A 25,542-nucleotide genomic window follows, 5' to 3' on the forward strand; every position below is an offset into this window, starting at 1 on the left:
CACGTGGGAACGGCCGGAACGACCCCAGGACCTCCAAACACCCCCCAAGACCCCCCAAAACTCCTCCGAGGGTTCGAAACTCCCCCGAGACCCCTCGTCACCCCTCCCCACGTGACCCCTGAGACCCCCAAAACCCCCCAAAATCCGCCCCTCCCCGGACCTCGCGGGTGCCGCTTCCGCTTCCGAGACGAGGCCACGCCCCCAGAGGGACACGCCCATCAAAGACCACGCCCCTTTCTAAACCACACCTATAATTAAACCATAATTAACCGCTAATTTGCACAACCACGCCCCTAAGTCAAACACCCCCCTTCGCTGTGCGTCCTTTAAGGGGAGGAAGGCCAAGGCAGTTTTTGGGGTGATTTTAGGAGGTTTGAGGGTTTTTACGTCAGAAGGGAGGCCTGCCCTCGCCCCTCCCCCCTCGCCGGCCGGATCCGCCATTTTGGGTCTTTTTTTATAACAAAAGCCCCCAATTCCCCAAATCACCCCCCCTCGGAAAGGGGCGTGGCCTCTTTCGACCCCGCCCATCGTCTGAATGCGGTTTTAATTAAGGCTACGGACCTCGAGAGCCACGCCCCTTTCGGTTGGTGGCGATAAATCTGATTAATTCCATTAATTTGCGCCCTTGAGGCCCTCTCCCTTGACCACGCTGGGCGGCGCCAGAGGCCACGCCCCTCATTTTAATTGACAAGGTGACCCCCAAAGGGAGTGGAGCGACCCCCACCCCAAAAAAAAGCCACGCCCCCTGAATTAAATCCCCCTCTCAACAAAAGGGGCCGCGGTCCCTTTAAGAGCCGGGAAGGGGGGGGGGGGGGAAAAAAGGGGCGGGGTTTCGGCTCAGCCAATCAGCCGCCCGGCCAATCGCGGCGCGCGCCGCACGGCGGGTTCTGATTGGCCGCCGTGAGGCCACGCCCCCCATTAAGCCCCGCCCCCCGTCGCTGTTCGCGGTGCTGATCGAGCCATGAGCGGCGGCGTCTACGGAGGGGGTGAGAAAGGGGCGTGGCCTCGGCGTGGGCGGGGCTTAAATGGGCGTGGTCACTCAGTGGGAGGGGCTAAACGTGAGGGCAGGGTCGTTGGGGGAGGGGGCACAGAGGGGTGTGGCCTGGGTTGAGAGGGCAGGGCGATGTGGGAAAGGGGCGTGGCCTTGTGGGGGTGGGGGTCGTGGGGGGAGGGGTGTCACATTTTGGGGGGGTGTTCGGGGGTGGGATCTGGGAAAGGGGCGGGGTTAGATGGAAGGGGCAGGGCTTGGGAGGAGGGGCGGGTTAGGATGGAAGGACGGGGCTTAGGGGAGGGGGCGGGTCACAGCAGGGGGTGGGGTCTTTATTGGGGTCAGGAAGGGGGTCTTGGGTGGGAGGGGGCTTAAGATGGGCTGATTTGGGGGCGTGGCTTGAGGGTGGGGGCTGAGAAGGGGCGTGGCTCAATTTGGGGGCGGTGCCAAATTCGGGGATGGGAGGGGTCAAGGCAAGGCGGGGCTACAATTTGGGGGAGGGGCGGGGAAATTGGGGGTTGGATCGGGATTTGGGGGGGAAAGGGGTATGGGATGGCCCAGGATTTGGGGGTTTGGCCCAGGATTTGGGGTGATGGGGGGGCAAGGGGGTTCAGGGAGGGTCTGGTGGGGGTTTTGGGGTGTCCCTGTGCCCCCTCAGGTGAGCTGGGGGTCCCTGGGGGTAGTTGAGAGGGGGTGGTTTTTGATTTGGGGGTCTCAACGTCATTTCCCCCAAAGATGAGGTCAGGGCCCTGGTGTTCGACATCGGCTCCTTCTCGGTCCGGGCCGGTTAGCCGGCGAGGATTGTCCCAAGGTGGGGTCGCTGTAGCCCTCCCTCCCCGTGTCCCTTCCCCCTGGTGACACCCCGCGGTGTAACTCCTCCTCCCCCCACATTCCCACCCTGGGTGTGAGGAACAGGGGGTTTAGGGGATTTGGGGGTCGTGGGTGGATTTTACACCGTGGTGTCCCCATGGAACCCTCTCCCTCTTTGTCCCCTCCCCTGGTGACACCCCGTGGTGCCTCCTCCTCTCCCCACCACATTGCTCCCACCCTGGGTGGGGATGAAGGGGGTTTGGAGGATTTTGGGGGATCACAGGTGATTTTCACACCGTGTTGTCTCCCAAGGACCCCTCCCTTGTCCCCTCCCTCCCATTTGTCCCCTCCCCTGGTGACAGTGCCACCCTCCCCACCCCCAGGCCGATTTCCCCACCACGGTGGGGTTGCTGTGCCCCGAGGAGGGGTCCCTGGAGCTCGACGGGGACAAGGACAAGAAGGGGGGGAAGGTTTTTTACATCGACACCAACGCCCTGCACGTGGCCAGGGAGGGGGTCGAGGTCCTGTCCCCCCTCAAGAACGGCATGAGTGAGTGGGGGGGCACTGGGAACACTGGGAGAGACTGGGAGGGCACTGGGAGGGACACAGGAGGGGGTCGAGGTCCTGTCCCCCCTCAAGAACGGCATGAGTGAGTGGGGGGGCACTGGGGACACTGGGAGGGACATTGGGGGGACACTGGGAGGGACACAGGAGGGGGTCGAGGTCCTGTCCCCCCTCAAGAACGGCATGAGTGAGTGGGGGGGCACTGGGAGACACTGGGAGAGACTGGGAGGGCACTGGAGACACCGGGGGGACACTGGAGGGGCACTGGGAGGGCAATGGGGGGGCACTGGGAGAGACTGAGGGGCAATGGGAGGGGGTCGAGGTCCTGTCCCCCCTCAAGAACGGCATGAGTGAGTGGGGGGGCACTGGGGACACTGGGAGGGCACTGGGAGAGACTGGGAGGGCAATGGGGGGCACTGGGAGGGCACTGGGAGAGACTGGGAGGGCACTGGGGACACTGGGGGCACTGGGGGGACACTGGGGGGGCACTGGGAGGGCAATGGAGGGGCACTGGGGAGGGGGTCGAGGTCCTGTGTCCCTCAAGAACGGCATGAGTGAGTGGGGGGGCACTGGGGGAGACTGGGAGAGACTGGGAGAGCACGGGGGGGACACTGGGGATAATGGGGACACTGGGAGGGCACTGGGGACACTGGGAAGGCACTGGGGATACTGGGAGGGCACTGGGAGGGACACTGGGAGAGACTGGGAGGGACACAGGGAGGGGTCGGGTCCTGTCCCCCTCAAGAACGGCATGAGGAGTGGGGGGGCACTGGGGACACTGGGAGAGACTGGGAGGGCAATGGGGGGGGCACTGGGCACACTGGAAGGACACTGGAGGGGACACAGGAGGGGGTCGAGGTCCTGTCCCCCCTCAAGAACGGCATGAGTGAGTGGGGGGGGCACTGGGAGAGACTGGGAGAGACTGGGAGGGCAATGGGGAGGGGGTCGAGGTGCTGTCCCCCCTCAAAAATGGCATGAGTGAGTGGGGGGGTACTGGGAACACTGGGAGAGACTGGGAGGAGCAATGGGGGCAATGGAGGGGCACTGGGGAGGGGGTCGAGGTCCTGTCCCCCCTCAAGAACGGCATGAGTGAGTGGGAGGGCACTGGGAACACTGGGAGGGCACTGGGGGGGCACTGGGGGGGACACTGGGGATAATGGGAGAGACTGGGAGGGACACGGGGAAGGCACTGGGGGGACACTGGGGATAATGGGGAGCACTGGAGGATACTGGGGGGGCACTGGAGACACTGGGAGGGCAATGGGGGGGGCACTGGGAGGGCACTGGGGGACACACTGGGGGACACACTGGGGGGCACTGGGGAGGGGGTCGAGGTCCTGTCCCCCCTCAAGAACGGCATGAGTGAGTGGGGGGGCACTGGGAACACTGGGAGAGACTGGGAGGGCACTGGGAGGGACACAGGAGGGGGTCGAGGTCCTGTCCCCCCTCAAGAACGGCAAGGAGGAGTGGGGGGCACTGGGGACACTGGGAGGGACATTGGGGGACACTGGGAGGGACACAGGAGGGGGTCGAGGTCCTGTCCCCCCTCAAGAACGGCATGAGTGAGTGGGGGGGCACTGGGGGAGACTGGGAGAGACTGGGAGGGCACTGGGGAGGGGGTCGAGGTCCTGTCCCCCCTCAAGAACGGCATGAGTGACTGGGGGGAGGCACTGGGAACACTGGGAGGGCACTGGGAGGGGACTGGGAGGGCAATGGGGACACTGGAGGGCACTGGAGATAATGGGGACACTGGAGGGGCACTGGGGACACTGGGGAGGGTCGAGGTCCTGTCCCCCCTCAAGAACGGCATGAGTGAGTGGGGGGGCACTGGGAACACTGGGGGGACACTGGGGACACTGGGGACACTGGGGACACTGGGGACACTGGGGACACTGGAGGGGCACTGGGGGGACTGGGGACACTGGAGGGGCACTGGAGACACTGGGGGGGCACTGGGGATAATGGGAGGGCACTGGGGACACTGGGGATAATGGAGACACTGGAGAGGCGCTGGGGACACTGAGGGGACACTGGGAATAATGGGGACACTGGGGGGGACACAGGGAGGACACTGGGAGGGCACTGGAGGATACTGGGGGGGCACTGGGGATAATGGGGACACTGGGGGACACTGGGGACACTGAGGGGACATTGGGAAGGCACTGGGGACACAGTGGGGGACACCTCTGGGTGGGGACATCTTGGGAGTGTTGGTGCCACAAACTGGGGGTCACCATGGCGGTGGGGGAGGGTAGGGGTGGGGGTCACCCAGCGGTGTCCCCCCTCTCCCACCCCCTCCCAGTCGAGGACTGGGAGTGTTTCCAGGCCATCCTGGACCACACCTACGGCAAACACGTCAAGTCGGAGCCGGGGCTGCACCCCGTGCTCATGTCCGAGGCCCCGGTAGGTGCCACACCCAGGGGAGGGGGTGTCCCCTGACGACCTCTGACGACCCTCTGATGTCCCCACCCCCTCCCCGGGCAGTGGAACACGAGGGCCAAGCGGGAGAAGCTGACGGAGCTGATGTTCGAGCACTACAACATCCCCGCCTTCTTCCTCTGCAAGACGGCCGTGCTGACGGCGTATCCCTCCCTCTGGGACCCCCCCGGGGTCACCCCCGGGACCCCAGGGTCACCCCCAGACCCCCACGGTCACCCCCGGACTCCCAGGGTCACCCCCAGACTCCCAGGGTCACCTCTGGACCCCCAGGGTCACCCCCAAATCCCCAGGGTCACCCCCAGACCCCCACGGTCACCCCAAAATCCCCATGGTCACCCCAAGACCCCCAGGGTCATCCCCAGACCCTCAGGGTCACCTCCAAACCCTCACGGTCATCCCCGGACCCCCAGGGTCACCCCCAAATCCCCAGGGTCACCCTCAAATCTCCAGGGTCACCCCCGGACCCCCAGAGTCACCCCCGGACCCCCAGGGTCATCCAGGGACCCCAGGGTCACCTCCAAACCCTCACGGTCACCACGGTCATCTCCGGACCCCCAGGGTCACCCCCAGACCCCCAGGGTCATCCCCAAACTCCCATGGTCACCCCCGAGACCCCCAGAGTCACCCCAAAACTCCTAGGATCATCCAGGGACCCCCAGAGTCACCCCCAAACCCCCAGGGTCACCCCCAAACTCCCATGGTCACCCCGAGACCCCCAGGGTCACCCACAGGTCCCCAGGGTCATCCCCGACCCCCAGGGTCATGCAGGGACCCCCAGGGTCACCCCCAAACTCCCAGGGTCACCCCCAGGACCCCCAGGGTCACCCCCCAGACCCCCAGGGTCACCCCCAGACCCCCAGGGTCACCCCCAAACCCCCAGGGTCACCCCCAGACCCCCAGGGTCACCCCCTGAGTCAACCCCATAACCCCAACCCCCACCCCAAAAACACCCTGGAGCAAGAGGAGCCAGGAGAGGCTTCTGAGGTGGGCTTAGGCTCTTTTGGGTGGGTTTCGGGTATTTGGGTGGTTTAGGGGGCTGGGTGGTCTAGGGTTTTGGGTGGGCCTTGGGAGCGCCTGGGGGTGCCTGGGCAGGTCTAGAGCACTTTGGGGCATCTGGGTGACTTAGGGCCTTTGGGTGGGCTTCAAAGCATCTAGGTGGCCTAGGGGAGGTCGAGTGGTCTAGGGCCTTTGGGTGGGCTTAGGGGCCTTGGGTGGGCTTAGGGTCTTTGGGTGGCCTTTAAAGCACCTGGGGGCCTTGGGTAGGCTAGGGCATTAAAGAGCATTCGAGTGGTCTAGGCTGGCTTCAAGTGGGCTCCGGGCACCATGTAGGTACTTAGGTGGTTTAGAGGGGCTCTGGGTGGGTTCTGGAGCATTTAAGGGCACCTAGGTGGTTTAGAGGGGGTTAGGTAGGTTTAGGGGTTTTTTTGGGTGGGTTTCAGGGTATTTGGGGGGGTGTTTGGGTGGGTTTTGGGGTATTTGGGTGGGTGTTTGGGTGGTTTAGGGGACTTTTTGGGTCGTTTAGGGTTTTTTTTGGGAGGGTTTCGGGTTATTTGGGTGGTTTAGGGGGTTTTTTTGGGTGGGTTTCGGGGCATTTGGGGGGGTTTTTGGGAGGGTTTCGGGGCATTTGGGTGGTTTAGGGTTTTTTTTGGGTGGGTTTCGGGTTGTTTGGGGAAGTTACGACCCCTTTACCCCGGAGCAGCTTCGCCAACGGGCGCAGCACGGGGCTGGTGCTCGACTCGGGGGCCACCCACACCACGGCCATCCCTGTGCACGATGGGTACATCCTGCAGCAAGGTGAGGCACACCTGGGGTGGGGGACACACCTGGGACAGGTGAGGGACACCTGGGGCAGGGGGGATCACACCTGGGGGGGTGGGACACACCTGGGACACACCCACACCACGGCCATCCCTGTCCATGATGGGTACATCCTGCAGCAAGGTGAGACACACCTGGGGGGTGGGATACACCTGGGCCAGGTGGGACACACCTGGGACACACCTGGGGGGGTGGGATCACACCTGGGGGGGTGGGACACACCCACACCACGGCCATCCCCGTCCATGATGGGTACATCCTGCAGCAAGGTGAGACACACCTGGGACAGGTGAGGGACACCTGGGGGGTGGGACACACCTGGGGGGGTGGGACACACCTGGGACACACCCACACCACGGCCATCCCCGTGCACGATGGGTACATCCTGCAGCAAGGTGAGACACACCTGGGCCAGGTGAGGGACACACCTGGGACACACCTGGGACTCACCTGAGACAGGGGGGATCACACCTGGGGTGGGGGACACTCCTGGGACACACCTGGGACAGGTGAGGGACACCTGGGGTGGGGGACACACCTGGGACACACCTGGGTGGATGGGACACACCCACACCACGGCCATCCCTGTGCACGATGGGTACATCCTGCAGCAAGGTGAGGCACACCTGGACAGGTGAGGGACACCTGGGGGGGTGGGGGACACACCTGGGACACACCTGGGACACACCTGGGGGGGTGGGGACACACCTGGGGGTGGGACACACCTGGGACACACCTGGGACACACCTGGGACAGGGGGATCACACCTGGGGAGTGGGCACACCTGGGACACACCTGGGACACACCTGGGACTCACCTGGGGCAGGGGACACACCTAGGGGGTGGGGACACACCTGGGGAGAGGGGACACACCTGGGACACACCTGGGACAGGGGGGATCACATCTGGGGAGGGGACACACACCTGGGATATACCTGGGGGGGGTGGGACACACCTGGGTCACACCTGGGACAGGGGACACACCTGGGGGGTGGGGGACACACCTGGGCCACACCTGGGCCACACCTGAGACAGGGGGATCACACCTGGGGGGTGGGACACACCTGGGCCACACCTGGTCCAGGTGAGCCGTGGGTGGTCCCAGACCCCCCCTCTTTTCTCCCCCCCAGGTATCGTGAAGTCTCCCCTGGCCGGGGATTTCATCTCCATGCAGTGCCGGGAGCTCTTCCAGGAGCTCAACATCGACATCGTCCCCCCCTACATGATCGCCGCCAAGGTGGGCGTGGCCAAAAGGGGCGTTGCCGTGGTGGGTGTGGCCGGGGGTGTGGCCAAGAAGGGCGTGGCCCGGTGGGCGTGGTAAAAAAGGGCGTGGTCAAGAAGGGCGTGGCCCTGGGGGTGTGGTCAAGAAGGGTGTGGCCCTGGGGGTGTGACCAAGGAGGGCGTGGCCCGGTGGGCATGGCCAGGATGGGCATGGTCAAAAAAGGGCATGGTCAAGAAGGGCGTGGCCCATGGGGGGTGTGGCCAAGAAGGGCGTGGCCCGGTGGGTGTGGTCAAGAAGGGCGTGGTCAAAAAGGGCATGGTCCGGATGGGCGTGGTCAAAAAGGACGGGGTCAATAAGGGCGTGACCCTGGGGGTGTGGCCAAAAAGGGCGTGACCCGGTGGGCATGGCCAGGGTTGGCGTGGCCAAGAAGGGCGTGGCCCGGTGGGCGTGGCCATGGTGGGCGTGGTCAAAAAAGGGCGTGGTCAGATGGGCGTGGTCAAAAAGGAGGTGGTCAATAAGGGTGTGGCACTGGGGGTGTGGCCAAGAAGGGCGTGGCCCGGTGGGCGTGGCCAAGAAGGGTGTGGCCCGGTGGGCGTGGCCAGGCTGGGCGTGGTCAAAAAGGGGCGTGGTCAATAAGGGCGTGGCCCTGGGGGTGTGGCCAAGAAGGGCGTGTCCGATGGGCGTGGCCAGGCTAGGCGTGGCCCAGGGGGTGTGGCCCTGGGGGTGTGGCCAAAAAAGGGTGTGGCCTGGTGGGTGTGGCCAGGATGGGGCGTGGCCTGTGGACCACACCCCTGTTCTCAAATTGGGTAAAAAAAGAGCCAGAATTGGGGCTCTGCCACCCCTCTCTAATTAAGGGGGTGTTAATGAGGGTCACGCTAATGAGGTGTGTAATGATGGGGGGTATGCTAATGAGGGGGACACGCCCCCCCTGACCAAGGGTTTGGGGGTTCCCAGTGGGGTTTTTGGGGTTCCCAGTGGAGTTTTGGGGTTCCCAGTGGGGTTTGGGGGTTCCCAGTGGGGTTTTGAGGTTCCCAGTGGGGTTTTTGGGGTTCCCAGAGGGGGTTTGGGGGTTCCCAGTGGGGTTTTGGGGGTTCCCAGTGGGGTTTTGGAGTCCCAACAGGTCTGGGGGTTCCCAGAGGGGTTTTTGGGGTTCCCAGTGGGGTTTTGGGGTCCCAACAGGTCTGGGGGTTCCCAGAGGGGGTTTTGGGGTTCCCAGTGGGGTTTTGGGGTCCCAACAGGTCTGGGGGTTCCCAGAGGGGGTTTTGGGGTTCCCAATGGGGTTTTGGGGTCCCAACAGGTCTGGGGGTTCCCAGAGGGGGTTTTGGGGTTCCCAGTGGATTTTTGGAGTTCCCAGAGGGGGTTTTGGGGTTCCCAGTGGGGTTTTTGGGGTTCCCAGAGGGGGTTTTGGGGTTCCCAGTGGGGTTTTTGGGGTTCCCAGAGGGGGTTTTGGAGTCCCAACAGGTCTGGGGGTTCCCAGGGGAGGTTTTGGGGTTCCCAGAAGGGTTTTGGGGTTCCCAGAAGGGTTTTGGGGTTCCCAGTGGGGTTTTGGAGTCCCAACAGCTCTGGGGGTTCCCAGAGGGGGTTTTTGGGGTTCCCAGTGGGGGTTTTGGGGTCCCAACAGGTCTGGGGGTTCCCAGAGGAGGTTTTGGGGTTCCCAGTGGGGTTTTTGGAGTCCCAACAGGTCTGGGGGTTCCCAGAGGGGGTTTTGGGGTTCCCAGTGGGGTTTTTGGAGTCCCAACAGGTCCGGGAGTTCACAGGAGGGGGGTTTTGGGGTTCCCCGGGGAGGTTTTGGGGTCCCAACAGGTCTGGGGATTCCCAGGGGAGGTTTTGGGGTTCCCAGTGGGGTTTTGGGGTCCCAACAGGTCTGGGGGTTCCCAGAGGGGGTTTTTGGGGTTCCCAGTGGGGTTTTTGGGGTCCCAACAGGTCTGGGGGTTCCCAGGGGAGGTTTTGGGGTTCCCAGTGGGGTTTTTGGGGTTCCCAGTGGGGTTTTGGGGTTCCCAGTGGGGTTTGGGGGTTCACAGAGGGAGTTTTGGGGTTCCCAGTGGGGTTTTTGGGGTCCCAACAGGTCTGGGAGTTCCCAGTGGGGTTTTGGGGTTCCCAGTGGGGTTTTGGAGTCCCAACAGGTCTGGGGGTTCCCAGAGGGGGTTTTGGGGTTCCCAGTGGGGTTTGGGGGTTCCCAGTGGGGTTTTGGGGTTCCCAGTGCGGTTTGGGGGTTCCCAGTGGGGTTTTGGGTGTTCCCAGTGGAGTTTTGGGGTCCCAACAGGTCTGGGGGTTCCCAGAGGGGTTTTTGGGGTTCCCAGAGGGGGTTTTGGGGTCCCAACAGGTCTGGGGGTTCCCAGTGGGGTTTTAGGGTTCCCAGAGGGGTTTTGGGGTCCCAACAGGTCTGGGGTTCCCAGTGGGGTTTGGGGTTCCCAATGGATTTTTGGGGTTCCCAGAGGGGGTTTTGGGGTTCCCAGTGGGGTTTGGGGGTCCCAACAGGTCTGGGGGTTCCCAGAGGGGGTTTTTGGGGTTTCCAGTGGGGTTTTTGGGGTTCCCAGAGGGGTTTTGGAGGTTCCCAGAGGGGGTTTTGGGGTTCCCAGTAGGGTTTTGGAGTCCCAACAGGTCTGGGGGTTCCCAGAGGGGGTTTTGGAGGTTCCCAGTGGAGTTTTGGGGTTCCCAGTAGGGTTTTGGAGTCCCAACAGGTCTGGGGGTTCCCAGAGGGGGTTTTTGGGGTTCCCAGTGGAGTTTTGGGGTTCGGGGGTTCCCAGTGGGGTTTTGGGGTCCCAACAGGTTTGGGGGTTCCCAGTGGGGTTTTTGGGGTTCCCAGTGGGGTTTTTGGGGTTCCCAGTGGGGTTTTGGAGTCCCAACAGGTCTGGGGGTTCCCAGGGGAGGTTTTGGGGTTCCCAGGGGAGGTTTTGGGGTTCCTAGGGTCCCCACTCTTACCCCTTCCCCAAAATCAGGAGCCGGTTCGCGAAGGGGCCCCGAGCTGAAGAAGAAGGAGAAGCTGCCCCAGGTGTCCAAATCCTGGCACAACTTCACCTGCAACGTGAGTTTGGGGGAAAAGGGGGAATTTTGGGGGTAGGGGGTGTAAATTGGGGGTCCCTTACCTATTTTTTTGGGGGGGTCTTCCCAAAAAAAGGAGGTGATCCAGGACTTCCAGGCCTCAGTGCTGCAGGTGTCGGACTCGCCCTACGACGAGCAGTGAGTGAGAGGAGGGGGCAAGGGGGCGTTTTTGGGGGTCCTGGGTGTGAATTTAGGGCTGGGGAGACCCAAAACCACCTCAACCCCTTTTGCCCCCTCCCCACCCCAGGGTGGCTGCCCAGATGCCCACGGTCCACTACGAGATGCCCAACGGGTACAACACCGACTACGGGGCCGAGCGGCTCCGCATCCCCGAGGGGCTCTTCGACCCCTCCAACGTCAAGGTTTGGGGGTCTTGGGGGTCCCAGAGGGGTTTGGGGGTCCTGGAGGGGTTTGAGGGGGTCTAGGGTGGGGTTCCCAGGTGAAGGTTTTGGGGTTCCCAGTGGGGTTTGGGGGTCCCAAAGGGGTTTGGGGTTCTCAGGGGGTTTAGGGGTCCCAGAAGGGTTTTGGGGGGTCCTGGAGGGGTTTGGGGGTCCCTGGAGGGGTTTGGGGGTTCCCAGTGGGGTTTGGGGTTCCCAGGGGGTTTTGGGGTCCCAACAGGTCTGGGAGTTCCCAGAGGGGGTTTTGGGGTTCCCAGTGGAGTTTTGGGGTTCCCAGTGGGGTTTTGGGGTCCCAACAGGTCTGGGGGTTCCCAGAGGGGGTTTTGGGGTTCCCAGTGGAGTTTTGGGGTCCCAACAGGTCTGGAGGTTCACAGAGGGGGATTTTGGGGTTCCCAGTGGGGTTTTGGGGGTCCCAAAGGGTTTGGGGGTTCACAGAGAGGGGTTTGGGGGTTCCTGGAGGGTTTTGGGGGGTCCCAATGGGGTTTTGGGGTCCCAAAGGGTTTGGGGGTTCCCAGAGGGGTTTTGGGGTTCCCAGAGGGGGTTTTGGGGTCCCAACAGGTCTGGGAGTTCCCAGGAGTTTTGGGGTTCCCAGAGGGGGTTTTGGGGTTCCCAGTGGGGTTTTGGGGTCCCAGAGGGTTTTGGGGATCCCAACAGGTCTGGGGGTTCCCAGTGGAGTTTTGGGGTCTCAACAGGTCTGGGGGTTCCCAGAGGGGGTTTTAGGGGTTCCCAGTGGCGTTTAGGGGTCCCAGAAGGGTTTTGGGGGCCCAAGGGGTTTGGGGGTTCACAGGAGGGGTTTTGGGGGTCTTTAGGTCTGAAGGGTTGCCAGGGCTCCCCAGGTGGGTTTTGGGGGTCCCAAAGGGGTTTGGGGGTCCCAAAGGGGTTTGGGGGTTCCCAGATGGGGTTTTGGGGTCCCAACAGGTCTGGGGGTTCCCAGAGGGGGTTTTTGGGGTTCCCAGAGGGGTTTTTGGGGTCCCAACAAGTCTGGGGGTTCCCAGCGGGGTTTTTGGGGTTCCCAGTGGGGTTTTGGGGTCCCAACAGGTCTAGGGGGTTCCCAGAGGGGTTTTGGGGGTTCCCAACAGAGTCTGGGGGTTCCCAGAGGGGTTTTGGGGTTCCCAGTGGGGTTTTGGGGTCCCAACAGGTCTGGGGGTTCCAAGAGGGGGTTTTGGGGGTTCCCAGAGGGGGTTTTGGGGTTCCAATGGGGTTTTGGGGTCCCAAGGGTTTAGGGCGTTCACAGGAAGGGTTTTAGGGGGTCCCAGAAGGGTTTGGGGGGGGTCCCAAAGGGTTTGAGGGTTCCCAGAGGGGTTTTGGGGTTCCCAGTGGGGTTTTGGGGTCCCAGAGGAGTTTTGGGGTTCCCAACAGGTCTGGGGGTTCCCAGGGGGTTTGGGGGTCCCAGAAGGGTTTTGGGGGTCCCAAAGGGGTTTGGGGTTCCCAGAGGGGGTTTTAGGGGGTTCCCAGAGGGGGTTTGGGGGGTCCCAAGGGGTTTGGGGGTTCCCAGTGGGGTTTTGGGGTCCCAAGAGGTCTGGGGGTTCTCAGGAGGGGTTTTTGGGGTTCCCAGTGGAGTTTTGGGGTCTCCAAGGGGTTTGAGGGTTCCCAGAGGGGGTTTAGGGGGTCCCAGAAGGGGTTTTGGGGGGTCCCAAAGGGGTTTGGGGGTTCCCAATGGGGTTTGGGGGTCCCAACAGGTCTGCAAGTTCCAGGGAGGTTTGGAGGTTCCCAGGAGGGTTTTGGGGTCCTCGAGAGGGGTTTGGGGGTCCCAGAAGGGTTTGGGGAGTCCCAAAGGGGTTTGGGGGTCCCAAAGGGTTTGGGGTTCCCAGAGGGGTTTGGGGGTCCCTGGAGGTTTGGGGTTCCCAGAAGGGGTTTGGGGGAGGGCCCAAAGGGGTTTGGGGTTTCACAGGAGGGGGTTTTTGGGGTTCCCCTGGTGGGTTTTGGGGTCCCAGAAGGGTTTTGGGGTCCCAATGGGGTTTGAGGGTTCCCAGAAGGGGTTTTGGGGGTTCCCAGAGGGTGTTTTAGGGGTCCCAGTGGGGTTTTGGGGGTCCCAGAAGGGTTTTGGGGGCCCAACAGGTCTGGGGGTTCACAGGGGGGGTTTTGGGGTTCCCAGTGGAGTTTTGGGGTCCCAAAGGCTTTGTGGGTTCACAGGAGGGGGTTTTGGGGTTCCCAGAGGGGTTTGGGGTTCCAGGAGTTTCGGGGTCCCAACAGGTCTGGGGGTTCCCAGAGGGGGTTTTGGGGTTCCCAGGGGAGGTTTTGGGGGTTCCAACAGCTCTGGGGGTTCCCAGAGGGGGGTGTCCTGTATATTTTGGGGTCCCCCCTGACCCCCTAACCTCCCTCCTTTGCCCCCAGGGCCTCTCTGGGAACACCATGCTGGGCGTGGGGCACGTGGTGACCACGAGCATCGGGATGTGCGACATCGACATCCGCCCCGGTGGGTCTGGGGGGATCTGGGGATCTGGGGGTCTGGGGGTCTGGGGGTTTGGGGGGGTCTGGGATGGGGGAGGGCAGCAAGGACACCCCAAAACCCTGCTGTGTCCCCAAATCCCCAGGGCCTGTATGGCAGCGCTCATCGTCACCGGGGAACACCCTGCTCCAGGGGTTCACCGACCGCCAACCGCGAGCTGGCCTCAGAAGACCCCCTGTGAGGGACCCCCCGATTTGGGGAGGGGCTAGAGGGGCTGGGGTTGGAGGGGGTGGAGGGGACCCAAAACCCCCCTGGGAGAGACCCCCGAATTTGGGGAGGGGTTAGAGGGGCTAGGGAGGGTGGAGGGGACCCCAAAAGCCCCTGGGAGGGATCCCAAACCCGTGGGGGACCGGAGTTAAGGAGGGGCTGGGGGCTGGGAGCGGAGGGGAAGACCCTAAGACCCCTAGGGAGGGGACCCCAAAGCTCTGGAGGGACCCTGAATTTGGGGAGGGATGGAGGAGTGGAGGGTGGAGGGGACCCCAAATCCCTTCATGAGGGACCCCGATTTGGGAGGGGTTGACGGGGCTGGGGCTGGGAGGGTGGAGGGGACCCCAGAATTCTGAGGGACCCCCCGGATTTGGGGAGGGTGGAGGGGTGAGAGACCCCAAACCCCCTGGGAGGGACCCCCAACTTGGGAGGGCTGAGAGGATCCTAAACTTCCTGGGAGGGACCCCGATTTGGGAGGGGTTGAGGAGGTGGAGGGAACCCATGAGGGACCCTGATTTGGGGAGGAGCTGGGGTGGAGGGACCCCAAACTCTCTGGAGGACCCTGAATTTGGGAGGGCTTGGGGTGGAGGGGACCCTAAACCCCTGGGAGGGACCCCGATTTGGGGAGGGATGGGGTGGAGAGGACCCCAAAACCCTGGGAGGGGACCCCAAACTCCCCTGGGAGGGGGACCCCAAACCCCCCATGAGGGACCCCTGGATTTGGGGAGGGGTTGGGGGTGGAGGGGTGGAGGAGACCCCAAAATTCCTGGGAGGGACCCCCGATTTGGGGAGGGGCTGGGGGTTGGGGGTGGAGAGACCCCAAAATTCCCCGGGAGGGACCCCCAAATTTGGGGGAGGGGCTGGGGTGGAGGGACCCCAAACCCCTGGGAGGGACCCCAAAGGGTTTAGTAGTTGTGTCTCCCCAATTGTGGTTCCCAACTGCCCCCAGTGGTTCCCACTCCCTCCCAGTGGTTCCCAGTTGCCTCCCAGTAGCTCCCAGTCGTTCATAATTGCCCCCCTGAGAGATTCCCAGCTCCCCCTAGTCAGGTCCCCAGTGACTCCCAGTTGCCCCAGGTGACTCCCAGTCCCCCCAGTTGGGTCCCCAGAGATTCCCAGTTGCCCCAGTAACTCCCAGTCCCCCCCAGTCAGGTCCCCAGTGACTCCCAGTTGCCTCAAGTGACTCCCAGTTGGTCCCCAGTGACTCCCAGTTACCCCCAGTGACATCCCCAGAGGCTCCCAGTCCCCCCCAGTTGGGTTCCCAGAGACTCCCAGTTGCCCCCAGTCAGGTCCCCAGAGACTCCCAGTTGCCCCCAGTTACTCCCAGTTGGGTCCCCAGAGACTCCCAGTTGCCCCCAGTTACTCCCAGTTGGGTCCCCAGTGACGTCCCCAGAGGCTCCCAGTGACTCCCAGTCCCCCCCAGTCGGGTCCCCAGAAGCTCCCAGTTGCCCCAAGTGGCTCCCAGTCCCCCTCAGTCGGGTCCCCAGTGACTCCCAGTTGCCCCCAGTGACTCCCAGTTCGGTCCCCAGAGACTCCCAGTTGCCCCCAGTGACGTCCCCAGAGGCTCCCAGTGACTCCCAGTCCCCCCCAGTCGGGTCCCCAGTGACTCCCAGTTGCCCCCAGTGACTCCCAGTTGTGTCCCCAGAAGCTCCCAGTTGCCCCAGTGACTCCCAGTCCCCTCCAGTTGGGTCCCCAGTGACTCCCAGTTGCCCCAAGTGACTCCCAGTTGGTCCCCAATGACTCCCAGTTGCCTCAAGTGACTCCCAGTTGGTCCCCAGTGACTCCCAGTTGCCCCCAGTTTGTTCCCCAGAAGCTCCCAGTGACTCCCAGCGGTTCCCAGCTGCCCTCAGTCATTCCCAGTTGCCCCCAGTGACTCCCAGTGCCCTCCCAGTGCCCCCAGTACCCCCCCCCTCCCCAGAGCATGCGGCTCAAGCTGATCGCCAGCAACTCCACGATGGAGCGGCGCTTCAGCCCCTGGATCGGGGGCTCCATCCTGGCCTCGCTCGTGAGTCTGGGGGGGGATTTGGAGGGGGATCCCCCCCAAAAAAACACCCCCTAAAAAAAAAAAACCAAAAACCCCCCAAAAAATCCCCAAAAAAAAACCCCCCCTGTGTCCCCAGGGCACCTTCCAGCAGATGTGGATCTCCAAGCAGGAGTACGAGGAGGGAGGGAAGCAGTGCGTGGAGAGGAAGTGTCCTTGAGGAGGAGAAAAGAGGGGAAAATGGGGAAAAAAATGAATAAAAATTAATGAAACCCACCCCCTCAAAAAACAAAAGAAAAACAAAAAAACAAAAACCAACAAAAAACGAGTTCAAAGTTAACCCAAAATCCACCTGAAAGCAGCGCATGGAGAGGAAGGGTCCTTGAGGAGAGGGGGAAAAAAGAGGGGGAAATGGGGAAAAAAATGAATAAAAATTAATTAAATCCACCCCCCAAAAAAACCAAAAAAACCACCCAAAACGAGTTCAAAGTTAACCCAAAATCCACCTGAAAGCAGCGCGTGGAGAGGAAGTGTCCTTGAGGGGGGAGAAAAAAAAGGAGGGGAAAAAATGAATAAAAATTAATTAAATCTACCCCCTCCCAAAAAAAAAAGAAAAAAAAACCCATAAAAAACAAAAAAACGAGTTCAAAGTTAACCCAAAATCCACCTGAAAGCAGCGCGTGGAGAGGAAGGGTCCCTGAGGAGGGGGGGAAAAAAGAGGGGGAAATGGGGAAAAAAATGAATAAAAATTAATGAAATCCACCCCCAAAAACCCCAAAAAACAACAAAAAAACCAAACCAAACCAAACCAAACAAAAAAACCCCAAAACCAGTTCAAAGTTAACCCAAAATCCACCTGAAAGCAGCGCGTGGAGAGGAAGGGTCCCTGAGGGGGGAGAGAAAAAAAAAGAGGGGAAAATGGGGAAAAATGAATAAAAATTAATTAAATCCACCCCCTCCCAAAAAAAAAAGAAAAAAAAACCCATAAAAAACAAAAAAACAGTTCAAAGTTAACCCAAAATCCACCTGAAAGCAGCGCGTGGAGAGGAAGTGTCCCTGAGGAGGGGAGGGAAAAAAGAGGGGGAAATGGGGAAAAAATGAATAAAAATTAATTAAATCTACCCCCTCCAAAAAAAAAACCCAAAAAAACCAAAATCTACAAAAAAAAAAATCCCAAAAAAACAGATCAAACAAACAAACAAACAAAAAACCCAAAAAACCCCCCCAAAAAACCCCAAAAAACAAAAAATTCAGTTCAAAGTTAACCCAAAATCCACCTGAAAGCAGCGCGTGGAGAGGAAGTGTCCCTGAGGGGAAAAGGGAGGGAACAAGTGAGAAAAATGGATAAAAGTCACCGAAATCCACTCAATTCACACAAATAACCCCCAAAATTTGCACCCCCCCCTCAAACTCCACACGAAAAAAAGCGGTGCGTGGAGGGTTTTAAAAGAAAAACCTGAGGGGAGAAATGGGGGAAGAAGCGATAAAAAACAGAAATTCGTCAAAAAAACCCACCCAAACCCTCAAAATCGACAGAAAAAAACAAAAAAAAGGCAAAAAAACCCAACCCTGAGAGTCGCCCAATCCGCACCTTAAAATGGAGCCAGAAGCAGCTCCCAGGTGGCTGGGAGAGCGTGGGGAGTTCCGACGAGAGAGTTTGAGGTGGTTTTTTTTTTATTTTTAACCGATTTCGGGGAGTTTTACCTCAAAACTGGGGGGGTCACGTGACCACCGATTGGGCGCGAAAACCGAGGCGGGAAAAAAGAAGGGGGGGTCACGTGACCCTTCCCCCCTATGAGAGGATGGGGGAAAATGGCGGGAAAGGGCAGCGCGAGATCCCGCGCGGCTCTCGCGAGATTTTTTGCGATCGCCCCCTGGCGGCCGCGGCGCGAACCGCGCGCCGTTCTCGCCGTTACCGGGAGGGGAACGAGCGGCCCGGTTCGGTGACGTCACTGCCCGGGCGGTGACGTCACCGCGCGGCCCAGAGACACGGAGGAAACGCCGGCGCTTTAATCGAGTCGCTGGGGGGAAGTTGAGAAGGCGGTCAGGCTCCCGGCGGCCGCCGCCGCGGACTTCAACTCCCGGCACCCTCCGCGCTCGCCGCGAGGCCCTCTCGCCTCCCTGCGCGCCGCCTCCGCGCCGCTTTCCCCTCCCTCCCCTTTCCCGTGCACCCCAAACCCCCTCACCGCCTCTCCCCCCTCTCCCTCCTTTCCTCCGGTGCCGCCGCCATCGCCCCCCCCCCCTTCCTTCCCGCCGCCTCACGCGTGTTTCGATCAGGCGCTCTGCGCGGCCACCCCCATCCCATCAGGCCCCCTCTTCTCCACGCCCCACCCCCTCCTCCTATTGGCCGCCGCTCGCGAGCCCTCCCTCCCCATTGGCCGCGCCGCCTCGCCCCTCCCCTTTTTCGGGGGCGTGTCCCCCGCGAGGCCCCGCCCCCGACGCTATATAACGGCGGCGGGGCCGGCGCGGCGCGTCCATCGCGGGTTCGGCGGCGCCGCGAGCGGAACCTCCGCGGGGGGCTCCTCCCTTTCCCCCCCTTCCCGGCGCATGCGCGGGGGCGGCGCGGCGCGGCGCGCAGGCGCGGGCCGGGCCGCCATCATGGCGGCGGCGGCGGCGCCGCCCGAGGCCTTCCTGGTGCCGCCTCCGCCGCCTCCGCCGCCCCCCGCGGGCCCTCAGAGACCCCCCGAGACCCCCCGGCCCCGCAACGGGCTCCGCGCTACCGGCGGCGGCGGAGGCGGCGGCAAGCGGCGCGGCAGCTGCGGCGCCAAGCAGCCGGCGTGGAAGCGTCGCCGCCGCGCGGCCTCGGAGTGCGGGCCGGTGCTGCCGTCGGAGTTCCTGCTCGGCGGGAACATCTTCGACCCCCTGAACCTCAACAGCCTCCTGGACGAGGAGGTGAGCCGGGCGCTGAACGCGCGCACGCCGCAGTCGTCGCCGCTGCCGGCGCGGGGCAGGGACCCCGTGGAGATTTTGGTGCCCAGGGACATCACGGACCCGCTGAGCCTCAACGCGCCGGGCGACGACGGGCCCGAGGTGCGGCTGGCGAGCCCCGCCAAGAGCGGCCGCAGGAGGCACCGGCACCGCGGGCAGCAGCGGGCCAACAGCGCCAGGAATAATAACAATAGTAACACCGGGAATAACAACAATAGCACCGGGAATAATAACGGGAATAACGCCGGGAATAGCGGCGGCCCCGAGGAGCCGCCCCCCCCCGAGCCCGGCCCCACCGGCCGCCACCGCAAGCGCCGACGGACTTGCAGCAAATCCGAGGGGCCTCGCCCGCCTCCCCCTACCCCTCAAAACCACGAGAAGCCCCCTTCACCACCACCACCACCAACAACACCCCAACAACAACACCAGGAGAAAACCCCGCAGGAAAAAGCGGGGAAAGCGACCCCGGGCAAAGCCCCGCGTCGCCAGGAGCGCAAATTCCAGTACGGGAACTACTGCAAATATTACGGGTACCGCAACCCCGACGTGGAGGACCCGCGGCTGCGGGCGCTGCGGCCCGAGTGGTTCGCGGGCAAGGAGGTGCTGGACGTGGGGTGCAACGTGGGCCACTTGACCCTGAGCATCGCCAAGCGCTGGGGGCCCCGCAGGGTCGTGGGGATGGACATCGACGGGCGGCTCGTGCGCTCGGCGCGCCAGAACATCCGCCACTACCTGTCCGAGGGGCTGGGGGAAGGGAGGGAGGGGCAGAGGAGAGGATTCCCCGCCGCCCTCTCGGCCAGCCGAGGTCCCATCGCGGCCCCGCAGCTGCCCCCCGGAAGGGCCCGAGGCCGCCGAGTTCCCGCACAACGTGGTGTTTGTTACGGTGAGTGGGTTTTTGGGGGGGGAAAAAGGGGTTTTGGGGGGTTTTTTGGGGGGGTTTGGATCACCCCAAACGTTGCTCGGGGTGAATTCGGAACTCTGGTTTGGAGCGGTGAGGAGTTGGTTGTGTCCCAGTAACCCCCCAGTGACTCCCAGAGTCCCCCCAGTGACTCCCAGTGACCCCCCAATGACTCCCAGTGTCCCCCCAGTGACTCCCAGTGTCCCCCCAGTGACTCCCAGTGCCTCCCCCCCAGGGTAACTACGTGCTGGAGCGGGAGGAGCTGCTTCTCCCAGTGCCCCCAGTGACTCCCAGTGCCCCCAGTTCTCTCCCAGTGCCCCCAGTGATTCCCAGTCCCTCAGGGGGTTCCTGGTGCCTCCCCACCCCTGAGAGCCCCCAGCCCCCTGAGAGCCCCCGTGTCCCCCAGGGTAACTCCATAACTCCAGCTGGGTCTCCCAGTAACCCAATGACTCCCAGTGCCCCCAGTTCTCTCCCCAGTGCCCCCAGTGACTCCCAGTGCCCCCAGTTCTCTCCCAGTGACTCCCAGTCCCTCAGGGGATGTCCTGATGCCCCCCAGCCCCCTGAGAGCCCCCAGGGTAACTCCACTAACTCCAGCTGGTTCCTGCCCAGTGCCCCCAGTTCTGCTCCCAGTGACTCCCAGTGCCCCCAATGACTCCCAGTGCCCCCAGTTCCCTCCCAGTGCCCCCAGTGACTCCCAGTGCCTCCGGTGGGTCCCTGAGTGCCCCCATCCCCTGGCGACAGCCCCCTGAGAGCCCCCACCGTGTCCCCCAGGGCACCCCAGTAACCCCAGCTGGTTCTCCCAGTGTCCCCAGCATTCTCCCAGTGACCCCCAATAAGTCCCAGTGCCCCCAGTCCTCTCCCAGTGACCTCCCAGTGCCCCCAGTTCTCTCCCAGTGACTCCCAGTGCCCCCAGTACTCTCCCAGTGACTCCCAGTGACTCCCAGTGCCCCCAGTTCTCTCCCAGTGACTCCCAGTCCCTCAGGGTGCTCCTAGTGCCTCCCAGTGCCCCCGTGACTAGCCCACCGAGAGCCCCCAGTGTCCCCAGGGTAACTCCATAACTCCAGTTGGTTCTCTCCCAGTGCCCCCAGTTCTCTCCCAGTGCTCCCAGTTCTCTCCCAGTGCCCCCAGTGACTCCCCAGTCCCTCAGGTGGGGCTCCTGGTGCCCCCCATCCTCTGATAGCCCCCTGAGAGCCCCCTAGGGTAACTCCATAACTCCAGTTGGTTCTCTCCCAGTGCCCCCAGTTCTCTCCCAGTGACTCCCAGTGACTCCCAGTGCCCCCAGTTCTCTCCCAGTGCTCTCCCAGTGACTCCCAGTGCTCTCCCAGTGACTCCCAGTGCCCCCCCAGTGACTCCCAGTGCCCCCAGTTCTCTCCCAGTGCCCCCAGTTCTCTCCTAGTGCTCTCCCAGTGACTCCCAGTGCCCCCAGTTCTCTCCCAGTGACTCCCAGTGACCCCAGTTCTCTCCCAGTGCCCCCAGTGACTCCCAGTGCCCCGAGTGCTCTCCCAGTGCCCCCAGTGACTCCCAGTGCCCCCAGTTCTCCTCCCCAGTGCCCCCCAGTGACTCCCAGTGCTCCCCAGTTCTCTCCCAGTGCCCCCCCAATGACTCCCAGTGCCTCCCAGTGCCCCCAGTTCTCTCCCAGTGCTCCCCCAGTGACTCCCAGTGCCCCCCCCCAGGGTAACTACGTGCTGGATCGGGAGGAGCTGGTGCAGGCTCAGCGCCCCCAGTTCTCTCCCAGTGCCCCCAGTTCTCTCCCAGTGCCCCCAGTTCTCTCCCAGTGCCTCCCAGTGCCCCCAGTTCTCTCCCAGTGCCCCCAGTTCTCTCCCAGTGCCCCCAGTTCTCTCCCAGTCCCCCCCCAGTGACTCCCAGTGCTCCCCAGTGACTCCAGTGCCCCCAGTGCCCCCCAGTGACTCCCAGTGCCCCCATTTCTGTCCCAGTGACTCCCAGTGCCCCCCAGTGACTCCCAGTGCCCCCAGTTCTCTCCCAGTGACTCCCAGTGCCCCCCCCAGGGTAACTACGTGCTGGAGCGGGAGGAGCTGGTGCAGGCTCAGCGCCCAGAGTTCTCTCCCAGTGACTCCCAGTGCCCCCAGTTCTCTCCCAGTGACTCCCAGTGCCCCCAGTTCTCTCCCAGTGCCCCCCCAGTGACTCCCAGTGCCCCCCCAGTGACTCCCAGTGCCCCCCCCAGGGTAACTACGTGCTGGATCGGGAGGAGCTGGTGCAGGCTCAGCGCCCCAGTGCTCTCCCAATGACTCCCAGTTCTCTCCCAGTGACTCCCAGTGCCCCCCCAGTTCTCTCCCAGTGCACTCCCAGTGCCCCCCCAGTGACTCCCAGTGCCCCCAGGGTAACTACGTGCTGGAGCGGGAGGAGCTGGTGCAGGCTCAGCGCCCAGAGTTCGATGTGCTGCTGCTGCTGTCGCTCACCAAGTGGGTTCAGCTCAACTGGGGGGACGAGGGGCTCAAGAGGCTCTTCCGGAGGGCGTTCCGGCACCTGCGCCCGGGCCCTCCTGCTCGAGCTCCCAGCCCTGGGGTCCTACCGAAAGCGCAAGGGGCCTACCGTGAGTCTGGGGAGGGGGTCTGGGGGTGGGGAGGGGGCTTGGGGGGTTTAAAGGGTGGGGAGGGGGTTTTGGGGGGGCTGAGAGGGTTCAAAGAGGGATTTGGGGGGTTAGAGGGTGAGAGGGGTTTGGGGGTCACAGGGGGCTTGGGGGTTTATGGAGGGATTTGAGGGGTTAAAGGGTGGGGAGGGCTTGGGGGTCACAGGGGGTTTGGGGGATTTGGGGGTTTGGGGGTTAAAGGGTGGGGAGGGGGTTTGGGGGCTCACCGTGAGTCTGGGGAGGGGGTTTGGGGGTTTGGGGAGTTTGGGGGTTTGGGGGTTTAAAGGGTGGGGAGGGGGTTTGGGGGTGGGGAGGGGTTTGGGGGTTTAAAGGGTGGGGAGGGGGTTTGAGGGGTTTATGGAGGGATTTGAGGGGTTAAAGGGTGGGAGGGGTTTGGGGGTTTTGGGGAGTTGGGGGTTTGGGGGCTTAAAGGGTGGGGAGGGGTTTTGGAGGGTTCATGGAGGGATTTGAGGGGTTAAAGGGTGGGAGGGGGTTTGGGGTGGGGAGGGGTTTTGGGGGTGGGGAGGGGGTTTTGGAGGGGTGGGGGCCTGAGGGGGTTCAAAGAGGGATTTGGGGGCTTAAAGGGTGGGAGGGGTTTTGGGGGCCTGAGGGGTTCAAAGAGGGATTTTGGGGGTTAAAAGGGTGGGGAGGGGGTTTTGGAGGGGTGGGGGTTCACAGGGGGTTTGGGGGAGCCCTGAGGGGTTCATGGAAGGATTTTGGGGGATTTAAGGAGGGGAAGGGGTCTCGTGGGGTTTGGAGGGGGTCGAGCATTTTTGGGGTGGGGGGTCACAGGGGGCTTTGGGGAGCCCTGAGGGGTTCAAGGAGGGATTTGGGGGTTTAAAAGCAGGGAGGGGGTTTGGGGGAGTGGGGGTCTGGGGTTCACGGGGAGTTTGAGGGGTCCTGAGGGGGTTCAAAGAGGGATTTGGGAGGGTTTTAAACAGGGAGGGGGTTTGAGGGCAGTGGGGGCACAGGGGGTTTTGGGGAGTTCTGAGGGGGTTCACAGAAGGATTTGGGGGATTTAAGGAGGAGGTCACAAGTGGGATTTTTGGGGTGGGGGGATGACCAAAGAAACATCTTTGTGGTGTCCTGTGGGAAGGGGGGAAAGAAAAGGGGTCTTCAAACTTTGTAGGGGGTTTGTTGGCTCTGGGGGTCTCACCCTCTGCCCCCAAACCCCTAAACCCCCCTAAACCCCCCCAAACCCCCCTAAACCCCCCAACCCCCCAGGAGACGACGTTCCGGAATTACCAGCGGGTCCGGCTGAGGCCGGAGCAGTTCCCGGCCTACCTGACCTCCCCCGAGGTGGGCTTTGAGCGCTTCGAGCTCCTGGGGACCCCCCAGCACAGCTCCAAAGGTGAGGGGGACCCCCAAAAACCTCCCCAAAATACCCCCTGACCCCCCCCAGCACAGCTCCAAAGGTGAGGGGACCCCCAAAAATACCCCCTGACCCCTCCCTGAACCCCCCAAAATACCCCCTGACGCCCCAAAACAACCCCCTGACCCCCAAAATACCCCCTGAACCCCCAGCACAGCTCCAAAGGTGAGGAGACCCCCAAAACCTCCCCAAAATACCCCCTGACCCCTAAAATAGCTCCTGACCCCCCCAGCACAGCTCCAAAGGTGAGGGGACCCCAAAAATACCCCCTGACCCCTCCCTGAACCCCCAAAATACCCCCTGACGCCCCCAAACAACCCCTGACCCCCCAAAATACCCCCTGACCCCTCCCTGAGCCCCCAGCACAGCTCCAAAGGTGAAGGGACCCCAAAACATCCCCAAAATACCCCCTGACCCCCCAGCACAGCTCCAAAGGTGAGGGGACCCCAAAAAATACCCCCTGACCCCCCAAAATACTCCCTGAGCCCCTAAAATACCCCCTGACCCCCCAGCACAGCTCCAAAGGTGAGGGGACCCCAAAAATACCTCCTGACCCCCAAAATACCTCCTGAGCCCCCTGACCCCCCAGCACAGCTCCAAAGGTGAGGGGGACCCCCAAAACCTCCCCAAAAAACCCCCTGACCTCCCCCAAAATTACTCTCTGAGCCCCCAGCACAGCTCCAAAGGTGAGAGAGACCCCCAAAACCTCCCCAAAATACCCCCTGACCCCTCCCCTGACTCCCCAAAATCCCCCTGAGACCCCCAAACACCCCCTGACCCCTCCCAAAAACACCCCAAGACTCCCCCAAATACCCTCTGAGCCCCCCAAAACACCCCGAGACCCCAAAATACTCCCCTGAGCTCCCCCAAAAACACCCCCTGAGACTCCCAAAACACCCCCTGAGACCCCCAAAATACCCTCTGACCTCCCTAAAACACTCCCTGACTCCCCAAAACATCCCCTGAGCTCCCCAAAACACTCTCTGACCCCTCCCAAAAACACTCCCTGAGACCCCCAAAACACCCTCGACCCCCAAAAACACTCCCTGAGACCCCCAAACCCTCCCTGACTCCCAAAACACCCCCTGAGACCTCCAAAACACCTCCTGAGACCCCCAAAAACACCTCGAGACTCCCCAAAATACCCCCTGACCCTCCCTGACCCCCCAGCACAGGTCCAAAGGTGAGACTCCCAAAATCTCCCTAAACACTCCTGACCCCCAAAACACCCTCTGACTCCCCCAAAACACCCCCTGACCCCCAGGGTTTCCAGAGGGGGTGAGACCCAAACTGTGGGGGCTGTTTTAGGTATTTTTGGGGGTCCCAATGTTGGGAGGGGGTCCCCACCACCCAAATGGGATCTCCCCTCCCCTTTTCTGACCTCCCTTTCCCCCAGGCTTCCAGAGGCCGATTTATCTCTTCCACAAGGGACAAGGTGACACCCCTGAGTCCCCTCCCCTCCCCCTCTCCCAGGACCCCCCAAATGTTTGGGGGCTCTGATGTCGCCAGGGGTGGGGGAGGGGCTGGGGTAGCTTCCTCCCCCCCAAAAAAAAGATGCCAAAAGGGAGGAGGGGGCTCTGCTTCCCCCACCCCCCCAATTTTGGGGTGTTCCCCCAATTTTTGGGGTGTTCCCCCAATTTTTGGGGTGTTCTCCCAATTTTGGGTGTTCTCACCCCCACCCCCGCATGGTTTGCTCTGAGTGAGGGGGGTCTGGGGCCCCTCCCCCAAATTAAAAAGGAGGTGATTTGATTGGTCAGCAGGGTGGGGCTGCTTTATTTTGGGGGTGGTTTGAACACCCCCTCCCCAATTTTGGGGTGGGGGTTGAGATTTTGGGGAGGGGGT

At 62.5% G+C, this 25,542-nt stretch overlaps 2 protein-coding genes across 2 annotated transcripts; both read left to right on the forward strand.

The window, feature by feature from the left end:
- The first annotated feature begins 946 nt into the window (after positions 1 to 946).
- ACTL6B (actin like 6B) lies at positions 947 to 16,239 on the forward strand. Its single transcript, XM_050314191.1, is given in 16 exon segments — positions 947 to 986; positions 1,724 to 1,774; positions 1,777 to 1,799; positions 2,182 to 2,347; positions 4,665 to 4,765; positions 4,847 to 4,944; positions 6,501 to 6,595; positions 7,750 to 7,856; positions 10,781 to 10,805; positions 10,808 to 10,866; positions 10,960 to 11,021; positions 11,131 to 11,245; positions 13,616 to 13,735; positions 13,830 to 13,907; positions 15,853 to 15,939; positions 16,055 to 16,239. Coding segments are annotated over 16 exon segments (1,293 nt in total). The 5' UTR covers positions 947 to 961; the 3' UTR covers positions 16,136 to 16,239.
- A 2,223-nt stretch (positions 16,240 to 18,462) lies between these two features.
- On the forward strand, positions 18,463 to 25,200 carry MEPCE (methylphosphate capping enzyme). The gene is given in 6 exon segments (XM_050314195.1): positions 18,463 to 19,671; positions 19,673 to 19,726; positions 22,079 to 22,236; positions 22,238 to 22,292; positions 23,553 to 23,679; positions 25,097 to 25,200. Coding segments are annotated over 6 exon segments (1,707 nt in total).
- Positions 25,201 to 25,542: the final 342 nt, after the last annotated feature.

The sequence above is a fragment of the Myiozetetes cayanensis genome, unplaced genomic scaffold (genome assembly GCF_022539395.1).
Source record: "Myiozetetes cayanensis isolate MyiCay16 unplaced genomic scaffold, myiCay2020 scf193, whole genome shotgun sequence".
NCBI lineage: Eukaryota > Metazoa > Chordata > Aves > Passeriformes > Tyrannidae > Myiozetetes > Myiozetetes cayanensis.